This window comes from Symphalangus syndactylus, chromosome 13, assembly GCF_028878055.3.
Source record: "Symphalangus syndactylus isolate Jambi chromosome 13, NHGRI_mSymSyn1-v2.1_pri, whole genome shotgun sequence".
NCBI lineage: Eukaryota > Metazoa > Chordata > Mammalia > Primates > Hylobatidae > Symphalangus > Symphalangus syndactylus.
In genome coordinates, this window is record NC_072435.2 from 99,261,542 (window position 1) to 99,287,962 (window position 26,421).

A 26,421-nucleotide genomic window follows, 5' to 3' on the forward strand; every position below is an offset into this window, starting at 1 on the left:
CGAGTTGAGATCCTGCTGTGCATATATTGTAATTGTGTGTCTGCTTTTTCCCTTGACATTATAGTGTAGACATTTCTGAAACACACCATATTTCATTTCTGATGCTGTGCAACACAATATCCATGATATTGATAAGCATGATGAAAGGCATTTGATACGATTCTCCCTTGGCAGGTGATGTACTGACACAGTATGTATGGGCCATAATTTCCTGAGCACGCCCCTGTCCCTGGTAGAGGATGTATAGCATTGTCTCCCTCTGTTACCTCATCAGGAAAGGGCTCCTTGCCAAAGCACATTTGGGCCCATCCTGAAACCCCTGTGTTAACTTCTAGCCAACAATACATCAACAGCTGCAGCATGACAAATGCTTCAAAATCACTTATTTGCCACATGTTGTTCTAAGTAGGCACATTTATTGAGTTTTATTGAGTGCTTTTTCACATACGTATCAAAACATTTAATCTGGGCAACAACCCCTAGGGAGCAGGTTCCATTGTTGTCTTCCCCTCCCCACCGACTTTTTTTGAGAGAGGGTCTCGCTGTGTTACCCAGGCTGGAGTACAGTGGCAGGACCACAGCTCACTACAGTCTCAACCCTCTGGGCTCAAGCGATCCTCCCACCTCAGCCTCTCAAGTAGCTGGGACTACAGGCACATGCCACCAGACTCAGCTAATTTTTTTGTATTTTTCATAGGCTGGGTTTTCGCCATGTTGCCCAGGCTGGTCTCAAATTCCTGAGCTCAAGCAATCCATCCATCTTGGCCTCCCAAAGTGCTGGGATTACAGGCGTGAGCCGCCGTGCCTGGCCTGTTGTCCCCATTTTGTAAATGAGAAAACAGAGGCACAGAGAGGATAAGAAGTAAACCCAAGGTCCCACTGGTCTGTCTCCAGCAGCTGTGATTTTTACTAGCATGCATACTCCATCATAATCTCATTGAGAATACCCTGGGTTGAGAGCCCCTGTGACCACCCAGCTCCACCCTCCATCACTAAAGTGTGGACCATTCATGAAAATCAGTATCATTCTAATATTCAGTGCTTTATATTTTCAAAATGTTCTGTTATAATGCCTCATTTGATCTTCACAATAACAACATGGTATAGGTCAAGCAGACACTATATCATTATTATTATCATCATTTAGAGGTAAGAAAACAAAAGCTCAGAGCAAGTTCATTACTCAGCCCAGATATCCTCAAATCCAGTGCACAAACCCCCAAATACAGTGCACAGTTCAGTATATCACTCTGCCAAGACAGAATCATATCAGATACCATAAAGTTCATATCCCATAGGCCAGTGACATGCCCTAAATATCCACTGACACTGAGGGCCATGGTCCCTCTGGGCTAACAGAGGTCAGATGCCACAGCACATTTACAAAGGTGCTGAGCTGCTCTGGCTTTGGGAGACTGTTGAGTCACTGCTGTTTCATCTTTTCCAGCCTGCCCTGGAGGACCAGATGCCCCGTGTAATAACCGGGGTGTCTGCCTTGATCAGTACTCGGCCACCGGAGAGTGTAAATGCAACACCGGCTTCAACGGGACGGCGTGTGAGATGTGCTGGCCGGGGAGATTCGGGCCTGATTGTCTGCGTATGTGGCGCCACTTCCCCGTGCTAGAGCTTGTGTTTTGACTGTGTGCTCCCTGTCCTTGTCCATGCCATCTGCCCTGACCTGGAGGCATCCTTCTTGTCCTTTCTTCCAGCCACACCCCTCCCATCTGCCTGCCCTATGTGTTTATTTCCTCCTTGGATGTATTCCCGGTTTCCAATGAAAAAGCTTCGCCTCTAGAAGTGAAACTTGTCCCCAGCAGCCACCAAGGCAAGATGTGGCTGAACAACGTTCATTCAATCATTCAACCAACGTGGATTTACTGAGTCCTTACTAATAGTGAATGCTGACATTGATTAAGTGCCTACTATGTGCCAGGCACAAATGTTTTACAATTCAATCCTCTTAACCACCCTTTGAGATAGGCACTGTTACTATCCACAGCTAGCGGATGAAGAAACCAAGGTACAAAGAGCTTAAGTGATTTGCTCAAGAGCCAGCAATTTTTTTTTCCCTTTTTTTTTTTTTTTTTTTTTTTTTGAGACGGAGTTTCACTCTTGTTGCCCAGGCTGGAGTGCAATGGTGCGATCTCAGCTCACTGCAACCTCTGCCTCCCGGGTTCAAGCGATTCTCCAGCCTCAGTCTCCTGAGTAGCTGAGATAACAGGCATGCGCCACCACACCCGGCTAATTTTGTATTTTTAGTAGAGATGGAGTTTCTCCGTGTTGGTCAGGCTGACCTCGAACTCCCAACCTCAAGTGATTCACCCGCCTTGGCCTCCCAACAGTGCTAAGATTACAGGTGTGAGTCACTGTGCCCAGCTGAATATTTCTAATGTCTAGGGATTTTTGGTTTAGGGACTGACAGGGACAAAATTCCAGCTCTCAAAAGGCTTACAGAAACAAATTTTTCTAAAAAATAGTTATAAAGGATATAAAAGCAAAGAAGCAGGTAGAAGGGTGAAGAATGAAAGGAGACATTGTTTTAGGAGACACCTCACATAGGGAATATTTGAGTAGAGACCTAACAGAAACAAGGGGGCCAAGCATGAAGTGTGAAGAGCAGGCCAATCAAACTCTCGGCAGTGCGGGAAAGACTCCATGACTCCACTGGCCAGTATGTTAGCCACTAGCCACATGTGGCTATCAAGCACCCAAAACGTGTGGCTGAGGAACCAAACGTTTAATTAAATAGCCACACGTAGCTAATGGACAATGCAGACCAGAGGAACAGCTTTCCTCGAGGTGAGATGAGCAAGTGCAAAGGCCCTGGAGCAGGAGCCAGCTTGGTGTGTACAGAACAGCAAGAAGACCAGGGTCGCTGAGTGGAGTGGGCAAAGAGGAGGAAGAGAGGAAGAGAATGCAATCTGAAGGTCACCAGGCGCCAGATCTTTTTGGCCAATGAAAGGTCTTTAGCTCTATGTGTGACAGGAGGCCAGCGAAGTGTTGTGAACAGAGGGGTGTTGTGAAGAGATTAGAAAGGATGGCTCTGGGGAGGGTATCTGTAGGAGAACAGGCACAGAAGCAGGGCCCCTTGGAGAAAATAATGCAACAATCTAGGTCAGCGTTAATGGTGACTTGCACTAGTGCGGTAGTGCTGGAGGTGGTGAGAAGTGGTGGAATTCGTATATATTTTTTAATGTTACTTTTTTAATGAGAGATTTTTTGAGACAAAATCTCACTCTATCACCCAGGCTGAAATACAGTGGTGGGATTATGTCTCACTGCAGCCTCAACCTCATGGGCTCAAGCAATCCTCCCACCTCAGCCTTCTGAGTATTTAGGACTACAGGTACATGCCACCATACCCAAATAATTTTTTATTTTTTAAATTTTTTTTTTTTTTTTTTTTTTTTTTTTGAGATGGAGTCTTGCTTTTTCACCCAGGCTGGAGTGCAGTGGCGCAATCTCGGCTCACTGCAAGCTCCGCCTCCCGGGTTCACGCCATTCTCCTGCCTCAGCCTCTCTGAGTAGCTGGGACTACAGGCGCCCGCCACCACGCCCGGCTAATTTTTTGTATTTTTAGTAGAGACGGGGTTTCACCGTGGTCTCGATCTCCTGACCTCGTGATCCGCCCGCCTCGGCCTCCCAAAGTGCTGGGATTACAAGAGTGAGGCACCGCGTCCGGCCATTTTTTAAATTTTTTGTAGAGATTGAGTCTCCCTATGTTCCCCAGACTGGTCTCAAACTCCTGGCCTCAAGCAATCCTCCTGCTTCAGCCTCCCAAAGCACTGGGATTACAGGCATGATCCACTGCACCTGGCCACAGTTGTACTTTTTTTTTTTTTTTTTAAGACAGGGTCTCACTCTGTTACCCAGGCTGGTATACAGTGGTGTGATCACAGCTTACTGTAGCCTCAACATCTTGGGCTCAAGCAGTCCTCCCATCTCAGCCTCCCAAGTAGCTGGGCCTAAAGGCATGTACCACGACATCTGGCTAATTTTTGTTTGTTGTTGTTGTTTTGTAGATACGGGGTTGCACCATGTTGCCCAGGCTGGTCTTGACCTTCTGGCCTCAAGCAATCCTCCCGGCTCAGCCTCCCAAAGTGCTGGGATTACAGGCATGACCCACCACACCCAGCCAAAATTTTACTTTTAAATAGATTTCTCCATCAGGAAGCCCCAGATGAGATGATCTCCCTAAATGTTCATTGCGTACCCCATGATACTCTCTACTGTGATTGTAACATTCATCTCATTTATAATTACATGATCAACAGCTGGGCACTCTGAGACTGTAAGCCCCATGAGAACAGGGACCTTCTCTATTATGTTTTTCCCTGTAACCTTATCGCTTAGCGGTGCCTGGCCTGTGATAGTCCCTGAATAAGTTTTTTAGATGTTTCAATGAATGAATGAATGAATGACTATGACATAAGCATGGTGCCTCCCACAACTGAAAAATGCATAGCCAACAAGGGGTCAGGGAGCTGGTTGATTGGGTCTCAACCCCTGATGACTGATCATATCCTAATTTGTTTACAGCCTGTGGCTGCTCAGACCACGGACAGTGCGATGATGGCATCACGGGCTCCGGGCAGTGCCTTTGTGAAACGGGGTGGACAGGCCCCTCGTGTGACACTCAGGCAGGTCAGTCATGGGAGTGGTCAGCTGCTGGCAGCCCAGGGCTGCAGTGAACACTGCCAAGAGCATACAAGTGAGGTTGGGAGTCTGAGTGACATCTGAAAAAAGTGACAAAGCAGGTCCACGTGGTAAAAGATGATTCAGATCTGTAGCCCTGGGCCTCAGGAGGATGGAGACTTGCAGTAAAACTAGATGAAAAGATTTAACTCAAACCTATGAAACTAGCATGTCATCCCATATGATTATAGGACCCACCCCAAGCACAGAATCCCAGGCTCAGGCAAGGACTGTGCCTCGTCTTGGTGATTTGGGGGCCCAGATGGGTACTGACACAGAGGCTGAGTGGTTTCATGGAAACCACGTTGAATGCCCAAGACCAGGGTCTGACCCCTGGCTCTGCTACTTACTAGATGAATGGCCTTAGGTAACTGCACTCTCTGAGCCTTGACTTGCTTATCCTTAAAAAGAACTTCATGCTACACATTCTGCAAGGAAAAGATTGCTGGCAGGGTCAGCGAGCATGGTTTTGAAGTTCCCAGTGTATGCAGATGCTCAAAACAAGCAGCTGCCATTATCACACTCATCATTATAATCATTGTCATAGCTCGATCTTTACTAAGTGGTCAGTTTTCTGATGTCTCCTTTATACCCAAAGCCCTGCGTTCTGGTAGATCTGAAATGTGCTGGTTGAATTATCCATGTGAATGACTGTCATTTAATCCTCCCTGGGGTCATAGGGTATGGCGAGGCCCTTCCTGTGGGCTTTAGCAACCTGAAGTTTCATGGGTTGCAGCAGTATGGCTAACTTGAGTTCCTCCTCCTCCCTGTTCCTTCTGCCTCCTCCCTCCTCCCCTAAGCACCACGTGGCCTCCTGCTGCCTGCATGCACCGTAACCCCAGCCAATACCAAAGCTCCAGACTTCTCCCTAGTTCAGTGGTGCCCTCAGAAGGCCGTGGAATTTCTCCTCCAATTTAACCATCTCCATCGGGAACCCCTGTCCTTAGAGCCAGAGAGCTGATCTGCCAAGTTCATTCCTGCTAATAAGTTGTGTGGTATAAAGTTTTAATTAATAGCCCCTAAAGAACATTTTTTCTCATATAAATCTCAATGACATTGCAGAGATCATGTCTTACTATAAAAGAGTAATTCTAGAATCCCAGAATCTCCAAGGCTAAAAAAGACCTTAGCAAATCACCCCATCTTCCTGCTGTACAGGGGCACTTATGAACAGAGTGGTCCAGAGAGAGTCTTGGGAAGTCGCCTTAGATGGGTTTTAACTCTTTACACCATGGGTGCAGAATGAAAGTGGCCCCTTTCTTTGCAGTTTTGCCTGCAGTGTGTACGCCTCCTTGTTCTGCTAATGCCACCTGTAAGGAGAACAACACGTGTGAGTGTAACCTGGATTATGAAGGTGATGGAATCACATGCACAGGTAAGCCACCTTTGTGCACGGGTGAAATAGCAGCGTGGTGTGGGAGAGGAGCAGGACTTGCTCACAGTGCCTGGGCTTCATCCTAGCCCTCCTTCCTGTCTGAGCCACTTCAGCAGCACCTATCCTCTCTATGACTCAGTTTCTTTAATGGGTGTGCTCATGCTTGATCTGCTCACCCTCCAGGTCAGGGTTTCAAAATTGTTTTGCAAACTGGGATGCACTTTACTTTAGAATGTTTTTCTTTTTTTTTTTTTTTTTTTTTTTTTGAGATGGACTTTCACGCTTGTTGCCCAGGCTGGAGTGCAATGGTGCAATCTTGGCTCACTGCAACCTCTGCTTCCCAGGTTCAAGCGATTCTCCTGCCTCAGCCTCCCAAGTAGCTGAGATTACAGGCATGTGCCACTGCATCTGGCTAACTTTAGAGTGTTTTTCTAACTCTACAAGTAATCCAGCCTTCAAAAAAAAAATCAGAAAATACACAACACTATTTTTTTAAGTTAAACCTAAACATACTCTCACCACTAGGTGAGAACCACTGTGAACACTGCAATATCCATCTATAGTAGTTAGGATATAGGTTCGGCCATACAGAGACCCAAATGAACAGCGGCATAAATAAGGCAGATGTTTCCTATTGTCTCATGTAACAGGTTGGAAGTATTCAGGGCTAATACAGTTTCACTCTGAAAGCTCATTTGGGGGGCTGAACTCCTTTTATCTTGTGGCTCTGCCATCGTTCACTCACCTCACCTGAGGTGGCCAATACCCTAAGCCCATCCTGGACAGCAAGATGAAGGAGAGGAAGGAGGCAAACCTCCTTCCCTTTAAGAATGCAAACTAGGAATTGTTAAAAATCACATCTGCTCCCATCCCATTGGCTGGAATCTCATCATTGGTCATGCCAAGCTACGAGGGAAACTGGGAAATGTAGTCTTTTATTGGGCAACCATAAGCCCACCTGAAAATCTATTATTATAGAAAAAAAGAGACTAGGCTGGGAGCAATGGCTCACACCTGTAATTCTAGCACTTCAGGAGGCCGGGATGGGCAGATCACTTGAGGTCAGGAGTTTGAAACCAGCCTGGCCAACATGGTGAAACCCCATCTCTATTAAAACTGCAAAAATTAGCCGGGCGTGGTGACAGGTGCCTGTAATCCCAGCTACTTGGGAGGCTGAGGCAGTAGAATCGCCTGAACCCAGGAGGCAGAGGTTGCAGTGAGCTGAGATCAGGCCACTCTACTCTAGCCTGGGCAACAGAACAAGACTCTGTCTCCAAAAAAAAAAAAGAAGAAGAAGAAGAAGAAAACAGAGACTAGGTATTGAGGGAAAATTAGTAGTCTCGGCCACATGTACTTTCTAATATTTTTCATGGATAAATATTCAGAGATATATACTTTCTTTACAAAAATTAGATCTTGCTATACCTGTTCTTTATTCAGCTACAAGGCATTCCAGAAGTGAGTCAGCGTTCAACAATGGCAACAAAGACCTAGATTCTCTTTTCCCACCCTCCCATCCTTAGAATGAGTCTTCTTGTCCTTGTATTTATTCTTCCAGGGTCTCAAGTGGCTGCATAAATGCAGATGGCTTTTCAGCTACTCCTGAGGCTAGAGCTAATCTATTGTTGGGTCGATATTTGGGGGATCATAAAAACAAAGCTTCTACGAGCAGCACAGTGAGGAAAGCATGGGTTTTTGGAGCCCAACCAACCTGGGTTGAAATCTTCAGCCAGGCCACATTTTAGCTGTTTTACCTTTGTCAGGTCAGCTAAGCTGAGTCTCAGTTTGTTCATCTATAGAATGGGGATAACAATGTCTATCTCACAGGTGCTCAATATTGCACTAACTACACCACACAGACACATACACACACACACACACACACAGACACACACACACACACACACACACACACACACTGTCCTAACATTAAAAATCCAAATTCTGAAAACTAACACCAAAGTCAAGCCTGGAGGTATATGACAAAGGGGGCAGAAGCAGACAAATGTCATCAGGCTGCATCTATGAGGGTGTCACAAAAATATTCCTGTTGCAAAGGCCAGCACAGAGGCCACAGGGCATGGAGAGAGAAGCACGAACACATAGGGGCCCATTTACTCACCCGACACCACTAGTGCGGTGGTGACCCATACCCTGACCTGAAGCCCTAGTTCCACAGAAGGTGGTAAGTTGAGCCCTCTCTCCTCTGCTCTTGCAGTTGTGGATTTCTGCAAACAGGACAACGGGGGCTGTGCAAAGGTGGCCAGATGCTCCCAGAAGGGCACGAAGGTCTCCTGCAGCTGCCAGAAGGGATACAAAGGGGACGGGCGCAGCTGCACAGAGATAGACCCCTGTGCAGACGGCCTTAACGGAGGGTGTCACGAGCACGCCACCTGTAAAATGACAGGCCCGGTGAGTCGCTCTTTCCCAGGGAAATTTGGGAGCAGCCCCTTGGGCTTCGCTCCTCCTTGCCTTTCCACCTCCCGTACTCTGCTTATCTCCTGGACTCTTCCTAAACATTTTTTTCTAGCACAGTCTGTTTCTCGTTAAAAGTCATTGGGCTAAATGCAAGGTAGTCCCCTAGGCAGAAAAAGGACGTCCATGGAAAAGCTGGTTAAATTCTTAAGTGTAATGCTTAGTTAACAGTAATGTACCAACATTAATTTCTTAGCTCTGACGAATGTGCTATAGTTATGTTGGACATCAGGGGAAAGTGGGTGGAGAGTATAGGAGAGTTCTCTCTTTGGCCACCCTTCTATCTATCTAAAATTATCCTAAATAAAAGGCTTATTAAAACAAAAAGCTGGCCGGGCACGGTAGCTCACGCCTGTAATCCCAGCACTTTGGGAGGCCGAGGCAGGCAGATCATGAGGTCAGGAGATCAAGACCATCCTGGCTAACATGGTGAAACCCCATGTCTACTAAAAAAAAATACAAAAAAAAAAAAAAAAATAGCCAGGCGTGGTGGCGGGCACCTGTAGTCCCAGCTACTCGGGAGGCTGAGGCAGGAGAATGGCATGAACACAGGAGGCGGAGCTTGCAGTGAGCCGAGATCGCGCCACTCCAGCCTGGGTGACAGAGCAAGACTCTGTCTCAAAAAAAAAAACAAAAAAACAAAAAAAACTGGTAAGATGTGGCAGGAAAAGTGCAGAAAAGATGATGCAAGATACTGTCTGTTCCTGGTTATAAATGTGGTTCTAGAGTCAGATTGCTTTTGCATCTTACCTCCTGGACTGACAAGCTGTGTGACCTGGAGGTGGCTAATTACTCTCTGATCCCCAGTTTTCTCATTTGTAAAGTGGGCCTCATAATAATGCAGACATCATAGAGTTGTTGTGGGGATTAAAGGAGATCATTCACTGATTGAACCAGTGGTCACTGTGTACCTACTATGTGCTCTTGCAGGTCCCAGGGTTACAACAAAAAGAGTCCCTGCTTTCCCGGAGCTTGTGCACAAGTAGAGAGAGGGGGGCAATGAACTGTACAGAAAAAAATGCACGGAATTTTTTCAGAGAGCATGAGGAGCCCTGTGAAGAACATAAATCAGGCCAATGTAATAGAAGGAAATGGAAAAGCTACTTATGTAGGGTGGTCAAGGAGGCTGTCTCTGAGGAAGCCACATTTGAAATGAGATGTAAAGGATGAGGTTTCATCATAAGCCTGGATAAAAGCAGGATGTAGCAGTTATTCCCACTGGACAGGAGAGGCACGCTCTCTTGGTCCATCTGAACACCTCCTAGGCTGGACATTGGTCCCACGGGCACTTGGGCATCCTGGGGTCCTAGAGAAGGAACTTTTTCATCTCTTCCCACTCTCCCTCCACAGGGCAAGCACAAGTGTGAGTGTAAAAGTCACTATGTGGGAGATGGGCTGAACTGTGAGCCGGAGCAGCTGCCCATTGACCGCTGCTTACAGGACAACGGGCAGTGCCATGCGGACGCCAAATGTGTCGACCTCCACTTCCAGGGTTAGTGTGACCAGGGCCTATGGCCCAAAGCACCCTCCTCTTCAGGCCTGGGGAAGGCACCCTCAAGGGAAAGAAGAAAAACAAATCAGGCCAAGCCTGGTGGCTCAAGCCTGCAATCCCAACACTTTGGGAGGCCAAGGCAAATGGATCACTTGAGGCCAGGAGTTTGAGACCAGCCTGGCCAACATGGCAAAACCCCATCTCTACTAAAAATACAAAAAATTAGCCAGTTGTGGCAGCGCACGCCTGTAATCCCAGCTACTTGGGGGGCTGAGAAAAGTGAAAAACCACATAGAAGTGCAGAAGCATGGGCAATAGGACATCTTGCAACCCAATGGAGGAGGACAGAAAGGACCCATAAACATAGCCCCCAGCCAAGGCAGAGGGACTTCAGTGGTTCAGAAAGTGACTCAGGGCACTGCACTTTATGGCTGATCAGTATGTACTAGATCTCTCCAGGGTTGGTTTGTTTGACAGATGTGGTCTCTGACGGAGATTTCCTGGAGGCTTGAATTGGGCTAGAGGAGCTAGTAAGGCGTTTCTGCTGGCAGGGACAGCATGGCCAGGAGAGAATCATCAAGGGTCAGCTGAGAAGGATGAAGCCATGAGGAAGAGACATGAACGCTGTGACCCCCTAGTAGCAGGGTCTGTACTGAGAAGAGGAGTGAGATGAAGTTGAAAGAACTAACAATGGACACAGAACAGAGAAACGGAAAGGCTCAGCCATGCCATGAAGTTTCCATCCTGAGACCAAATGCAGTGGTGGTGCTGGGTTAAAGCAGCTGGGGAGGGAAGGTGACGAGAGGTTTGAAAGCTTGGTTGGGGATATCCTGTGGTCTAGGTACAGGGGCACTTCCAAGCAGAAAGATTTTATGGGCAGTTGCTACTTAGGATGGGGACAAAAATGCACAGCTGGGACCAGCTGATTTGGAAGTTATTTGCCCCTGGGACTGTGAAGTCAAGAAGAGCTTGGCTTTTTCTTTAGGACACAATTCATTCAGCCAGTCCCACCTGTTCCCAAAGCCCACTTCCAAGTGGAAATCCACCCAGCTCATAGAGTGTGGTCCAGCTTCTCCCATGGGCTTTTCTCTTCTGCTTTCTTATGAATGCCAAGAAAATGTTGGCAGTGATACTAAGTGACTGTGCATCACGTTGGACCTCCCTTCTGTTGGAGCTGTGTGGTTACCATTAGCTTGGGAGAATGCCCCAGCTTTCCCTGTAGGCACAGTTACAGAACCATCCCACGTTCAGGAGGAAGCGCCTGCCCTCACACAGTTCATAGGAGGGCAAACTGCCTTCATGATTTGCAGCTGATTTGGTAATGCATGCAGCAGAGAGCCTCAAAATAACTCATACTGAGACCTGATGGTTCCATTGCCAGGACCCCATCCTATAGAAATAATCTGAGAATTGAATAAAGATAAGCATACCCATCCCAACATTATTTAACATCACAGAAAATTAGAAATAACATAAATATCTAATAGTAAATGATGATAAAATATATTGATATACATCTACTCAAATTCATTGTATTTTGTTGTCTCAATAAAGAGACAAGGAACACTTTTCCATACTTCTCCAAGCTGTTAAATTGGTGTTTGCATTTCAGATATGGCCAAGATCATTTGACTTACACATTGTGCTATTGAAATATGTTCAAACAAGAAAAACTTAGTCTTCTTTGGTGTAGAAAGTATCCTTTTTGTGGCAGTATACAATGAACTTGACAATATAAAAATGTGACTTGATTCTTGAACTACTGCTGGTCTCTGCACTGAATTGTTTGATTAGGAAATATATCAGCTATGAACCAGTGATAAAAATCTTTCAGTATCTTAGGGGGAAATGAATTTTTTAAAACTTTTTTAAAAGGCACAGCAGGGGTCAGAAAACACAGAGCCCTGGGCAGAAACTCACTTTAATGTGTTTTTTATAGCTGTAAAGGTCACAAAAATTTTTTCAATTATAAGTATGGGGAGGAGGAGAAAATCATGTTACCAGAGAAATTTTATAATATTGGGATGTAATTATGATTTAATGTTAAGTTTTAAAAAGATTTATGAAAACTACATCGGCAGTATGCTACCACATTTAGAGTATGTGTAACATGAATAAATAGGAAAGAAGATTGAAAGAATGTCAAATTATATCAAATTAAAAATTTACCAAAAAATAAAGTAAAATTCTAGAACGAAATACATCGGAATGTTAGCCATGGAGTAATGATTATTTCTGGAGAATAGAATTGTAGGTGGTTTTTGCTTATTTTTTTACTTTTCTGTATTGCCCTAATTTCTACAATGAACATATGCTAGTTTTATAGTTAGAAAAGAAATATTTTAAATGAGTACTTCAACATAACTTGAAGGGAAAGTGGCTTCTGGAGACACTCTGGGGTATAGCTGGGGCCTTCGTTTTGAAAGTCCTTCAGAGTCCATTGTTGGAAACACTGCCAACCTGGTGGGCTCACCTGGGCGATTCCTCTTCTTCCTCATCCAGATACCACTGTTGGGGTGTTCCATCTACGTTCCCCACTGGGCCAGTATAAGCTGACCTTTGACAAAGCCAAAGAGGCCTGTGCCAATGAAGCTGCGACCGTGGCAACCTACAACCAGCTCTCCTATGCCCAGAAGGTGGGTCCTCAGTTAGCAGATTCTGTGCAGACAGAGTCTGCAGGGGTGGAAGTACATCCCCTTCTTAAGATGGGGGAGACTTAAGGGAGTGCAGGTAGCTCCTGGAACGATGCTAACAGTCACCATGTCCATTTATTGGGCATCTATTATGTGTCAGGGACTGTGCAGGGTGCTTCGTTGATATTATTGTTCATCCTTACAACATCTCTGGAGGCAGAGCAGGTGTTACTATTCCCATTTTACAGATAGGGAAACTGAGGCTTAGAAAGTTTTAGTGCCTGATGTCACCCAGCCAAGAGGTGGCAGATCCAATATTTAAATATAGACCTGACTCTTAAAAGTCTGTTTCAACCATGACATTCAACTGGCAAGGCAGAGGCAGACTGGAAGTGCATACCTCACAGCTGGAAACCAAAAAGAGCAATACCCACAAGCCTAGGGCGGATCTCCCCAAACCCACAAAACAGTGGAGTTTCCCTGGAATAGCTGGAGCTCTCTGTGGCCGGAGGGACTGTGAAAAGAATAGAGACTGCACAAGCCTTCAGATATGGCAGGAAGGAAACAGAGCTCTTTGATCAGGTGCTGCTCTCTTAACCTCTAAAACTAGAAGTCCTACCCATTTGGAAAAGCTAGCAGGTTGGAGTTCCAGGCTGGTGGTTTATCACTGGGAGCAGAGGAGATGAATGCCTAGTAGGTATGATTTTAAAGCCCCTTCTCCAACCTCCATCACTAACAAATCTCTACTTTTTCAGACCTGGTATTTCTTTACCAAGGAATAAAGCCTTTGATGCCAGGACCCAGACTCAAAGAGAATCTGAATCTCTGCTCTCCTGCTTGCTGGTCATATGGCCTTGATCAAGCCACTAAAATTTCTGACTTACCTGGAATGTTTGTGGAAGGACTAAATGTAATATGGCACACACTAGGAACTCAATTTTTAAGATTATTGAAAGATCTGGAATAGTAGACCACCTGGGTTTGAATGCCAGTTTTGCCATTTGCCAGCTGTGTGACTTTGAGCAAGTTACTTCTCTTTGCCTCAATTTTCTCAATTGTATAAGGATTTAAAAAGTTCCCACCTCATAGGGTTGATTGAGAGTTAAAGGTATTGACACATGAAAAGCTCTTGCAAGAGAACCTGACCCCAGATAAGCTCTCAATAAGTCTTATGATGATGATGATGGTGGTGGTGATGATTATGATGATGGTGGTGGTGATAATGGGGAGGATGACAATAATTATAATGATGAGAGCAATGATGATATTATGATGAAGAATTAGAGTTCTAGGCCGGGCGTGGTGACTCACACCTGTAATCCCAGCACTTTGGGACCTAGAGGCGGGTGGATCACTTGAGGTCAGGAGTTTGAGACCACCCTGATGAACATGGAGAAACCCCATCTCTACTAAAATACAAAAATTAGCTGCACATGGTGGTGCACACCTGTAATCCCAGCTACCCAGGAGGTTGAGACGGGAGAATTGCTTAAACCTGGGAAGTGGAGGTTGCAATGAGCCAAGATCATGCCACTGCCCTTTCACCTGGGTGACAGAGCGAGACTCCGCCTCAAAAAAAAAAAAAAATGAGGGTTCTATCATCAGAGTTCTATCAACCCATTAGCAGAAAAATTTGCACCTAGTATAAATGGATGACAGCAAATTCTTTCTCAAGAGCAGAGAGAAGAGAAATGAGTATGAAAGACCTGGGTACCTACAAGAAAGAGAGGACACTTGTTCACCCAGTGGCTCAATCAGTCAACATCTAATGACTACCTACTGTGTGCCAGGCACAGAGGTGCAGTAGGCAAAGTGAGACTTTATGGGTTTTATGGTCTAATAGGGGAATCAGACATTAACCAAATGATGCCACAACACATGAAACTGCAGCTGACCCATGGCCCTGTCTGTATCCCTGCAGGCCAAGTACCACCTGTGCTCAGCAGGCTGGCTGGAGAGCGGGCGGGTTGCCTACCCCACAGCCTTCGCCTCCCAAAACTGTGGCTCTGGTGTGGTTGGGATAGTGGACTATGGACCTAGACCCAACAAGAGTGAAATGTGGGATGTCTTCTGCTATCGGATGAAAGGTAACTGCCCCAGCTACACTTCAGGTTCTGGGCCATGAAGCTGCTGAGCAATCCTCAGCCTGGCCAGCCCAAGCAAAAGCAGTGCAGCCCTGGCCCCTGCCTTACTTGCGTGGGACCCTGTGTGCCTCTGCCCTCCAGATGTGAACTGCACCTGCAAGGTGGGCTATGTGGGAGATGGCTTCTCATGCAGCGGGAACCTGCTGCAGGTCCTGATGTCCTTCCCCTCACTCACAAACTTCCTGACGGTATGTACTATGTCTGCTTGGTTTGCCTCAGGCAGGGAGGGGTTGCCTCAAAGCAGGTATTAGAGGGGTGAGGCCTTAAGAAGCTGAAGGCCACAGTCACGGTTAAGAGCATGGGTGCTGGACCACCTTGCCTGAATCTAAAGCCTAGTTTTGCCACTCGTAAAACCTTAGTTACTTTCCTCTCTGGGACTCAACTTCCTCATCTATAAAATGGAGATGGTAGTAGCATCAACTATGTAGGGTCATTGTGATCATTAAATGAGTTAATAGTTGTGAAGCATTTAGACCTGTGGTGTGTACATGGAAAATTCTATGTTCATGTGAGCTGGTATTATCTCTGTTTGTATCTGGAACAGTTTAAGAGCATGATCTACACAAATGAGACACTCTTTAATCTTCTTCATGGATGTAGTTAGCTAAGCCTGCCTGGTGATCACCCAGTGAGCCAAATTAACATGGAGTCAATTTGCATCTTGCACTGCACTTAAAGTCACGTCAATATTCTACAAGTCATATCCAGCGAAGAGAAAGCCCCATCTGGAGAAAGGTTTGGTGCTGACTGATCAAAGAACTGACCTAACAGTAATAATGACAACAACAATAACAACAGCTAACATTTCTTGAGCATTTAAGATGACATTTCATTCAAGCCATAGAATGTAATTTCCATAAGGGAAAGGATTTTCTTTGCCTTGACCACCATTGTCTCCCCAGACCCTCAGATAGTAGCTGGACATGACAGGTGCTCCATAAATACTTGTTAGAAGGACTAAATCCTCATGCAACTGTATAAGACACTTCTATATCCACGTTTTAGATGAAGAAACTGAGGCTTAGCAAGGCCAAGGACACGGCCTAACTCCTCAGAGCTGGGCTCAATCTCAGACTGCCTGGTTCCAGCCTCCCCCTCGTGCTTTAGAGTATGGAACAAGGACAGCCTGGGCCACTGTTCCCAGTAGAATCTACAGGCAGTGACCGCAGGAAGAAAGGGCACTGAGCATGAGTATAGGGCTTGTAGGATCCATGTGGAAGTTAGACCAAGAACCCCAAAAGGGAGTCTTTGTCCACAGACCAAAGATATCCATCTCACTGGTCTAAAAATCAGGACCACCATTAAATACACTAGAGACGAACACCCAAACTAATCTTTCTGCTGTGTGGGAGCCTGGCTTACGACAGCATTTCAAAGAAAAGATGGTGTCAGAACAAAACATTTTCAGCAAATTACCAACCTTCTCTGGGCCTCAGTAGCCCGGAAGGAGGAAAAAAAAAAAAAAAAAAATATATATATATATATATATATATATATACACATATATATTAATTAAAAATATAAAAGTAAATATATTTTTAAAATTATATATTAAAATATATATATATATATATATATTTTTTTTTTTTTTTTTTTTTCCTTAGAGTCTTGTGTTGCCCAGGCTGGAGTACAGTGGCACGATCTCAGCTCATGGCAGCCTCAACCTCCTGGACTCAAGGGCTCCTCCCACCCCAGCCCCCTGAGCAGCTGGGACTACAGGCACACACCACCACACCGGCAAATTTTTTAACTTTTTATAGAGATGGAGTCTCACTATGTTGCTCAGGCTGGTCTCAAACTCCTGTGCTCAAGCTGTTCTCTCACCTCAGCCTCCCAAAGTGCTGGGATTATAGGTGTGAGCCACCACACCCAGCCTGCTCAGTGAATATTTAGCACTTATCATGTGCTTAAGATATATCAGTGAACAAGCAAACAAATAAATGGAACAAACAGGTCAATAGTATTGAGTGCTAGGTGATAGATCCAGATCCTATGGAAAAAGTGGAGCAGGGCTGGGGGGCACCCCAGGGTCCCCCTTCTGTCTGAAGTGATGAGGGAAGGCTTTGGGGAGAAAGTGACATGTAAGCAAAGTGTAAATGGGAGAGGGAGTGAGCCACGCAGACTTGGGAGAACATTTCAGGCAGAAGGAACAGTCCAGCAAAGGATGAGCAGCAGGAGCGTGCCAGGCAAGTCTGAGGAAGGGCAGGGAGGCCCCATACGGCTGGAACAGAGTGAGCAAGAGAGGACAGCTAGGCCCAGGGTCAGAGAAGCAACAGCAGCCACATACTTTGGGCCTCATGAGCCATTATGAAGACTTGGACTGTTCCTCTGAGTGAAGTGGGGGGCCACTGCAGGATTTTGAGGAGACTCAAGATTTGATGCACCTTTCAAAGGGCTGCTCAAGCAGCCACGTGGAGGATGGGCTGTGACGTGGCTGCGTCTTAAACCATAGGATTCACTGAGGAAAGGAAAAGTCCTCAAACTCTCCCATGGCGCAGGCAGAAGACACAGCAAAGGAGCAGCAGGCTGAGTTGGTTCACACCATGAATATTCCCAGATGGGTGATGCCCTGGGACCTTCTCCAGCCACCCTGGTCCCTGCTCACCAGGACTGGCCCCTCTGATGACTTCCTTCTTCTCCCCAGGAAGTGCTGGCCTATTCCAACAGCTCAGCTCGAGGCCGTGCATTTCTAGAACACCTGACTGACCTGTCCGTCCGCGGCACCCTCTTTGTGCCACAGAACAGTGGGCTGGGGGAGAATGAGGTGAGTTGAGTCCCTGGTGCCTTCGCTTTAGACTAGCATGTTATCTATCACCACAACAATGCTGTGTCACAAATGACCTGAAAACTCGTGGCTACACATTTATTTAGCTCACAGATCATCTGCAGATCAGTGGCCACTCCCTTGGTCTTGGCACACTCGGGGTCTGAGACCAGCTGTTAGCTGCTCTAGCTGGGCCATCAATGGCTGTGCTCCATGGGACTCTCATCGTCCAACAGGCTAGCCCAGGCGAGTTCTCAGGCCAGTGGCAGGGAGTGAGAGAGGCGAGAGTAGGCCCTGTCCGGACAGTGCTTCTCAAGCCTCTGTTTGGTCACGTTTGCTAATGTGCCCCTGGCCTGATTGATAGGCCACACGACTGAGCCCAAAGCCAGCATGGGGGGCAAAGGCCAGGGGTGCAGGGAGCGGGGAAGAACCAGGGCCACTGATGCAATCTGTGTTCCACGCCAACCTTCTTCATATCACAGCACATAGGATTGGCAGTATTTATTCAATTCACACACAGGTGGCTGACCTGAGGCTCCGACAGCCCCACCAGCCACCTGAGGGCTGAGAAAAGCAATACCTCTGCCTACCTCAAGACACCGCTGGAAAGCTCTGCTCTAGACAATACAAATGACATTCAATCCCCCATCCTAGCTATAGGTGGCCTCTGGCAGAGCCCAGACTACCAGAAGCCTGAGAAAACCTTGACATTTCCTGATCTCCACATGGAGGCAGGAAAGCCTAGGCCATGAGAAGCGATTTTCTTTGTCATCCCCATCATTAAAAGGACAAAATATTGCTTGGCCTTTGAAGAGCATTCTGTGTTTCTCTTTTTATCTCAGACCCTGTCTGGGCGGGACATCGAGCACCACCTCGTCAATGTCAGCATGTTTTTTTACAATGACCTTGTCAATGGCACCACCCTGCAAACGAGGCTGGGAAGCAAGCTGCTCATCACCGCCAGCCAGGACCCACTCCAACCGGTATGAAGTCTTCTGGGCTTCTTGAGAGAACGGGAGATAAGGCATGCAAAGTTCCTGGCATACAGTAGGTGCTTAATAGATGACAACTATTATGCAAACATAAACTCTAAACCTGCAGATAGGGCATGGTGTTAACTGCCCACCACAGCATACCACACTGACAATTGGGCAGCCTCTACCCCTTGGGAAATAGGGCAGCCTCAGAAGCTGGTAATGGGGAAGAATAATGAACCCATTTTAAAGCTGATTCTCCGTCTTCGTTTCGGTCAGCTTGTCAGCCTATTCCAGGCATTAACATGAGCTCCAAAGCCAAATGACCCCAGTATGAATCCCAGTTCTGCCACTTGCTAACTATAAGGACTTAAACAAGTTATCCAGCTTTCCTGTGTCTCAATTTCCTCATCTGAAAAATCAGGATGATGGTGATGGTGGTGATGATGATACAGGTCATTATTTTCATGATTGTGATGCAAGGGAGGAAAAACTTATTCTACCCTCTTAGGGTCTGTGGCTGGGCCTGAGAATTAAATAGACATATGATAAACAGGAGAGAAGCATATGCATTTTATTTAATCTTTTATGTGAATCAAGGGAACCCTCATATGGAAAATAGAGACCCAAAGAACAGTTGGGATCAAGAGCTTATATACTTTTTAAAGAAATGATATATTGTGGAAAACTGATCAAACGAAGAGCTTTAGGCTAAGGGCAGTAAATTGTGGCATGACTAAGAAATAGATGGTGGATATGAGTGGAAGATAAGGAGTATTTCAGTAGATTTGTTTGTACAGATCCATTTCATCATCCACTCCCAGTCTCCAATAAGGATGTTCTTCTCTTCCGGAACAGAAGGGGCACTTTCTCATGGGAAATTTTATCACCCGTTTTTAGGTAGACAGCAGGTCAGGGAACCCTTCCTGCAACTGCTGTTTCTCAAGTGCCTTCTGCTCAACATAACTAATATGCCAAAATGGTGTGTGGGGGGTGGTTTTTTGTTGTTTTTTAGACAGCCTCTCGCTCTGTCACCCAGGCTGGAGTGCAGTGGCACAATCTCAGTTCACCGCAACCTCCCCCTCCCGGATTCAAGCAAGCCTCCTGCCTCAGCCTCCCAGGTAGCTGGGACTACAGGTGCCCGCCACCACGCTCAGCTAATTTTTATATTTTTAATAGAGATGGGGTTTTGCCATGTTGGCCAGGCTGGTCTTGAACTCCTGGCTTCAAGTGATACACCTGCCTCGGCCTTCCAAAGTGCTAGGATTACAGGCGTGAGCCACCGTGCCCGGCCCAAAATGATGTTATTTTGGGGTGACATGTTCTAAGCCCCTTCAGTGTGGATGATGGTGATGATGCTGATGGAGATGACCATGGTGATAGTGGTGGAGGTGGTGATAACCATGATGTCGAATTCGAGTTCTGAGACATGCAGAGAATAGTGCCTGACAGGTAGCAAGTGCTTAATAAATATTGGTTTTAAATGTTTATCTCATTAAATGATTTCTATTTAAGAGCAGTTTAGACTAGTGTCTCTCAAAACTTAATGTGCATTTGAATCTGCTGGAGGTTTGTTAAAATGAAGATGTGATTCAGCAGGGGAGGAGGCACAGGGCCTCAGCTTCTGCCCACACAAGCCAGGAAATCACACTGGGACATCACTTAAAATTACATCTTTTCTAACAGCGTGGTGTGATGTTCAGTACATGGATTCAGAGTCCACAGGCATAGGGTTTGCCACTTACTCCCTGGGTGATCTGGGTCAGGCCACTTTCCTTCTGATCACTCATCTATCAGACAAGTGGGTTGGACAAATGACCCATAAGGTTCTCTGCAGCCCTCAAATCAGGTTGTTGGCACAGGACAACTAACGTGTTCTGGGCTGGCCAGAGGGTGAGAAGTCCTGGGCTGCCTATCAGTGGAGACAAACCTGAAACCTGGGCTCAGGGGCCTTGGGAAAACTGAACAACTTCCCTCCACGGAGGGCTGCCCACTCGGAGAGTAAAAGCCATCAACTCTCTTCTCGTTTCCCTAGACGGAGACCAGGTTTGTTGATGGAAGAGCCATTCTGCAGTGGGACATCTTTGCCTCCAATGGGATCATTCATGTCATTTCCAGGCCTTTAAAAGCACCCCCTGCCCCCATGGTGAGTATCTAGGGTCCCTGATAACAGGCCAGGAGGAGCCCCGGTGCCAACTCACCAACAGGCAAACCACTACCAGAAGCCCTGCCTTCAGCCCTCTTCCTCCAGAGACTGGAGGAGCCTCCAGCCTCCAACCTCCAAGGCAGCTGGCTTCAGGACTGCCCAACCCTGCTTCCTGCCATCCCCACTCCCAAGCATTAGCAACACAGCACCAGTCACCATTAATATCTGTTGAATGAAAGGGGCAGGATGGGACAACAAAGGAAGCGCTGGAAGGGGAGTGAGAAATCCTAAGCTTTGGTTTGGCCCCTCCACTTCATAGCATCTCTGAGTCCCAATTTTCTCATCTGCAAAATGGGGCTCATAATGCCTCCCTCCTGGGCTTTGGGGAGGACTATAAGTTAAAAATGGAAAACACTTAGAACAGCCCCTGACACATAGTACATGCTATATAAAAGTTGGTGATGGTGGTTGTTAGTATTCTTTTTTGCAAAAGCGTGAGGGGAGGGGTGAGCTGCTGGAGAGTTCCATAGCATAGTGGTTAAGCACAGAAGCGCCAAAGCCAGACTGGGTTCAAAGCCCACTTCCACCACTGACTGGCTGTGTGATATTGGGCAAGTGCGTCACCTCTCTGTGCCCCAGTTCTCCCACAATAACAACTGTCCCTATCTCTTTGGGTTATTATCACACTTCAATGGGTTATTTCACAGAAGGGTATTAGACCCTGGCAGTAGTAAGGGCCAGATACATGTTAACATATCAGTATTTTTATCCCCACTGGCTCCAGAATGCCTCAGGCCACCAAGGATTCCCCGTTTGGGAAGTCAGAAGTTTTAAGAATGGGCCCCTTTCCTTTCTTTCTGTGTTCAGACCTTGACCCACACTGGCTTGGGAGCAGGGATCTTCTTTGCCATCATCCTGGTCATTGGAGCTGTTGCCTTGGCTGCTTACTCTTACTTTCGGATAAACCGGAGAACAATTGGCTTCCAGCATTTTGAGGTAAGAAAGAAACATGGGAACATGATCATGGGGTCCTCTCCAAAAACCCAGTCCCTGGACCTGGGCTGCTTCAGTCAGTGGCTGCGCCAGAGTCCTCACCCAGAAGCAGTGTGTCACACAGTAGCAGGGGCGGCCACCCACCTCACGCTTACTGCTACTTGGATGGGGTCCCTGCCCTTAGGAGGAACAGCAGTGGTGGTTCCAAGCCCCTCTTTCTGGCTGAGACAGGGCTTGGCAAAGAGAGAACACAGCCCGAGCCTCTGTGCCAGGGGTTTGGCCTGGAGGCACATTCACTAGGACCTAGGAGTCTCGTTCACCTTGGAGGATTCACTGCACAAGCACACCCCATGACCTAGCTTGGGCTTCAAGACTGGCTCTGAGGACTGGGGGACAGGGCTAGGGATCCTACACAGCCAGAGGCTTTATGCTGCAGCCAGTGAAACTCATTTCTATTTGAACAGTTGAGTCCACATCCCAATCAGCAGCTAGCTCTTGGCTGGCCGTGTAAGAATACGGCCTGGGCAGCAGCACAGCAGTTGAGCATCATTCCCTATGGACTTTGTCCTCCTCTCTGGCCCACCCTCTCCCGCTGCCACCTCCTCAAAACACTCCTGGTTAAGGCTGTGGTGCAGAGCCCCCAAGCAGCAGTTTGCTGCCTTCTGGCAGACAGCTTGCATATCTATAAGCTCCAAGGCAAATCTCAAAATCCCCATTTTTAGCGAAAGTGTACAGGCTGTATGACTGCATTTATATTAAGTTGAAGGACAGGCAACACTACTCCAGGGTGATGGGAGTCAGAACAGCGGTTACCCTGGTGGCAGTACCAGCAGGCTAAGAGCATGTGAACACATCCTGGGGTATGGAAACACCCTATGTGCCGATTTGGTGGTGATCACAAGTGGGTAGACGTCAGTAAGATGTCACTGAGCTGAACCTAAAGGTTGGTGCATTTTATTATATGTGAATCATCTCTCAACAAAGTACTGTTAAAAAAGGAAAAGCTCCCAGAGGCAAAGGGTGGCCTGCTTTACCTGCCAACTTGGATGAGATGCTCCTGCTTTGGGGACGCTCCTGGCTTTCACGCTTGTCTTTCCAAACAGTCGGAAGAGGACATTAATGCTGCAGCTCTTGGCAAGCAGCAGCCTGAGAATATCTCGAACCCCTTGTATGAGAGCACAACCTCAGCTCCCCCAGAACCTTCCTACGACCCCTTCACGGTGAGTTTGCATTCTTATCTAGGAATAGGTTCCCTTGGGGTACTGGGGAATGATGTCTTTTAGGAAATTTCAGTGGAGAGCTTTGTACGAAAGAAGGTTCATTTCTAGAATGTATGTCAGGTAACAAGCCTACAAGCCAGTTTTGCAAGCTGACTGATGGGTTCTCTTGGGTAGACAGCAGAATCCTTGAACAAACACAGACAGGGGAGAACAAGAGGTTGTTATCCAAGCCCAATCTCATGACCAGGTGAGATGTCACAGTGAAAAAAAGTCTTGGGCTGAATTCTGCTGCAACCATTTATGAGGCAGCAGGTGCAAAACAAGATATAAGGAAAAAGGATTTTTCTTTTAGATGTCCTCCTTTTTCCTTTGAGATGGAGTCTCACTCGTCACCCAGGCTGGAGTACAGTGGCACGACCTCGGCTCACCGCAACCTCCACCTCCCGGGTTCAAGTGATTCTGTTGCCTCAGCCTCCCGAGTAGCTGGGATTACAGGCGTGTACCACACAACCAGCTAATTTTGTATTTTTAATAGAGACAGGGTTTCTCCATGTTGGTCAGGCTGGTCTTGAACTCCCAACCTCAGGTGATCCACCCGCCTCGGCCTCCCAAAGTGCTGGGATTACAGGCGTAAGCCACTGCACCTGGCCTTAGATGTCTTTTAAACTTACACTGACATCGTTATCTAAGATTTTACTGCTTGTTGTCAGAGCTGCTGCTTTCTTGCTTTTGGAGCTACTTTTCTTTGATGAGGCCTTATAATATATATGGGTGGCTGTTTTGCTCTGGTCTTCCAGAAAGGGACCATTTATCTCTAGAGTCAGTGATGCTTGAGCTTACCTGGGGCCTCCACTGACATCAATCCAGGGGGACCCCTTGGCAGGGTACCCCATATATAACACATGTGGAAGTACATCCTGCCTGTAGTTTAATACCAGTTCTCGACTGAAAAAAATATATAGGAATAGAACTTAATTTTTCTTTTTATAAAAGGAGAGAAATGTTTTCTTCTACCATGTTGAAGTTTGTATAGTGCAAGAGATGTTATTATTTTTCCAAAGTAAACCAAAGGTAAATATCTTGTGGTTCTTCATGCCTGTGGTAACATTTAATATATATGCAATAGATTGAGAAATAACCAGATTGCAAATCATATTTTTTTAATCGAACCCATGTAAAGGCTTCTGGTTCACATTTCAAGGGTAAATTCAGGCCAGGTGCAGTGGCTCATGCGTGTAATCCCAGCACTTTTGGAGGCCAAGGCAGGTGGATCACCTGAGGTCTGGAGTTCAAGACCAGCCTGGCCAACATGGTGACATCCCATCTCTACTAAAAATACAAAAATTAGCCAAGAGTGGTGGTGCCTGCCTGTAATCCCAGCTACACGGGAGGCTGAGGCAACAGAATCGCTTGAACTCGGGAGGCGGAGGTTGCAGTGAGCCAAGATCGCACCACTGCACTCCAGCCTGGGCAGCAGAGCAAGACTCTGTCTCAAAAAAAAAAAAAAAAGAAAAAAGCGGAGGTGGGAAGTTCAGCTAAATTACATTTGTTGACTAAGTATTGTTATGCTGAAATCACCTTCTTTTAAAAAGCAGAGAGAAACAAATGCATACATCCTTTCCAGTGCACCCCATGCCTTCCCCATTGTCTGTCCTCTTCTGAGGGCTCTATCAACACCATGCATGAAAGTAGCCTAAATGCAGGATTCAGCTAAACCTACTATTCAGACTACATGGCAAAAACATTCCAGAATCCTAAGCATAAGGTACCAGCTTGCAAAGTGACGTGCTACATTCTCACGCCTTTTACACTATTTTTAGTGACTCCAGACACATTTACCACCACTAGTTCCACCCAAGAAAAGCCATTTCTAGCATCTATTATGCTAATTGACAAAGCCTGGGTGCCAGTCAGAGCTAAAGTCAGCAGAAGGCTTGGCATGGCCGCCTCTAGAGTGTGGCCTTTTTTAGGCAGAGTCCTGGTGTGTCACGCAGGCTGGAGTGCAGTGGCACCATCAGGGCTCACTGCAAGCCTCAGGTGATCCTCCCACCTCAGCCTCCCGAGTAGCTGGGCCTACAGGCATGCGCCACCTAATTTTTGTATTTTTTGTAGAGACAGGGTTTCACCGTGTTGCTCAGGCTGGTCTCGAACTCCTGAGCTCAAGTGATTCGCCTGCCTCAGCCTCCCGAAGTGCTGGGATTACAGGCGCGAACCACCGTGCCCGGCCGAGCGGGGTTTCTATCAATCACACTCTCTCAGGCACTCAAGAGCCACCCCTGGTTCTTTTTCAAACTGAGAGGAGTTTTTATAACATTATTAGCCACCTTTTGTGAGGTACTTATACCTTGCTAAATGTCGGCTCTAATTTAATCCTCCTGTCTCCCTGTGAGGTAATATTATGACCCTTTGTAGATGAAGAAACTGCAGCCGAGTTGGGATGATTTGTCCTGGGCCACCCAGCTTCAAGCAGGAGAGACTAAAACAGGTGGCCCTACCCCCAGCCCATCCCGCCTCCCAACACAAGGCAGCAGCACAAACAAACGAACACGCCCAGTACATATGTGTTCACAGCGCTCAGGGAGAGTCATGCCTCAGACCAGGGGCCACCAGAAAGGTTCAACCTAGGACTCAATACACAGAATGCCCCGCCCCCTTACAACCCTCTCTTTTCCAGGACTCTGAAGAACGGCAGCTTGAGGGCAATGACCCCTTGGGGACACTGTGAGGGCCTGGGCGGGAGACGCCAGCCATCACCCACTGCCATCTGGGCCATCAACTGTGAATTCTCAGCACCAGTTGCCTCTTGGGAACATAAAGTCCTTTAAGTACTCAGAAGCCATACCTCATCTCTCTGGCTGATCTGGGGGTTGTTTCTGTGGGCTAGAGACGTGTTGCTGTGCCCATCCAGTGCAGCTTCCTCCTCTGACCCTTTGGCTCTTCTTCCTTTGTACTCTTCGGCTGGCACCTGCTCCATTCTGCCCTACATAATGGGTAACTGTTGATCTTTCTTCCCTGTTAGATTGTAAGCCTCCATCTTTGTATCCCAGCCCCTAGCCCAGTGCCTGACACAGGAACTGTGCACAATAAAGGTTTATGGAACAAAGTCAACAGAACAAATCTAGTGTTTTGGGACTGTGCCACAGGAGGAGTTGAACTCTGAAGGCAAAATCCACCTCCTGGGGCCTTTTTAATCAGACACCAGCCTTATAAATCCTTCTGAATTTGGTTGTGTTTGCTTCTTTAAGAAGACAGACATAATCATAATGAGATGCCACTTCACACCCACGAGGATGGCTAGAATCAAAACAGTAACACGTACTGGAAAGGATGTGGAGAAAACGGAACCCTCATACATTGCTGGTGGGAATCCAAAATAGTACAGCCACTGTAGACAACAGTTTGGCAAAAAAATAAGTTAAACACAGAGTTACCATATGACCCAAAAATCCCACCCCTCTTGGTATGTATCCAAGAGAAATGAAAATATGTCTGCACAAAACCTTGTATATG

The 26,421-nt window shown here is 46.8% G+C and overlaps 1 protein-coding gene across 1 annotated transcript in view; it reads left to right on the forward strand.

The window, feature by feature from the left end:
• The window catches only part of STAB2 (stabilin 2), a 182,892-nt gene extending 156,863 nt beyond the window's left edge, over nucleotides 1-26,029 (forward strand). Inside the window, exons 56-69 of the mRNA XM_055236360.2 lie at nucleotides 1,448-1,597; nucleotides 4,540-4,644; nucleotides 5,963-6,070; nucleotides 8,289-8,482; nucleotides 9,896-10,037; nucleotides 12,540-12,673; nucleotides 14,592-14,757; nucleotides 14,896-15,002; nucleotides 17,459-17,578; nucleotides 18,421-18,561; nucleotides 20,588-20,698; nucleotides 21,566-21,694; nucleotides 22,795-22,911; nucleotides 25,586-26,029. Of these exons, the coding sequence (XP_055092335.1) occupies nucleotides 1,448-1,597; nucleotides 4,540-4,644; nucleotides 5,963-6,070; nucleotides 8,289-8,482; nucleotides 9,896-10,037; nucleotides 12,540-12,673; nucleotides 14,592-14,757; nucleotides 14,896-15,002; nucleotides 17,459-17,578; nucleotides 18,421-18,561; nucleotides 20,588-20,698; nucleotides 21,566-21,694; nucleotides 22,795-22,911; nucleotides 25,586-25,636 (1,775 nt within the window). The 3' untranslated portion in view covers nucleotides 25,637-26,029. The remainder of the gene's footprint in view (nucleotides 1-1,447; nucleotides 1,598-4,539; nucleotides 4,645-5,962; nucleotides 6,071-8,288; nucleotides 8,483-9,895; nucleotides 10,038-12,539; nucleotides 12,674-14,591; nucleotides 14,758-14,895; nucleotides 15,003-17,458; nucleotides 17,579-18,420; nucleotides 18,562-20,587; nucleotides 20,699-21,565; nucleotides 21,695-22,794; nucleotides 22,912-25,585) is intronic.
• The last annotated feature ends 392 nt before the right edge of the window (nucleotides 26,030-26,421 follow it).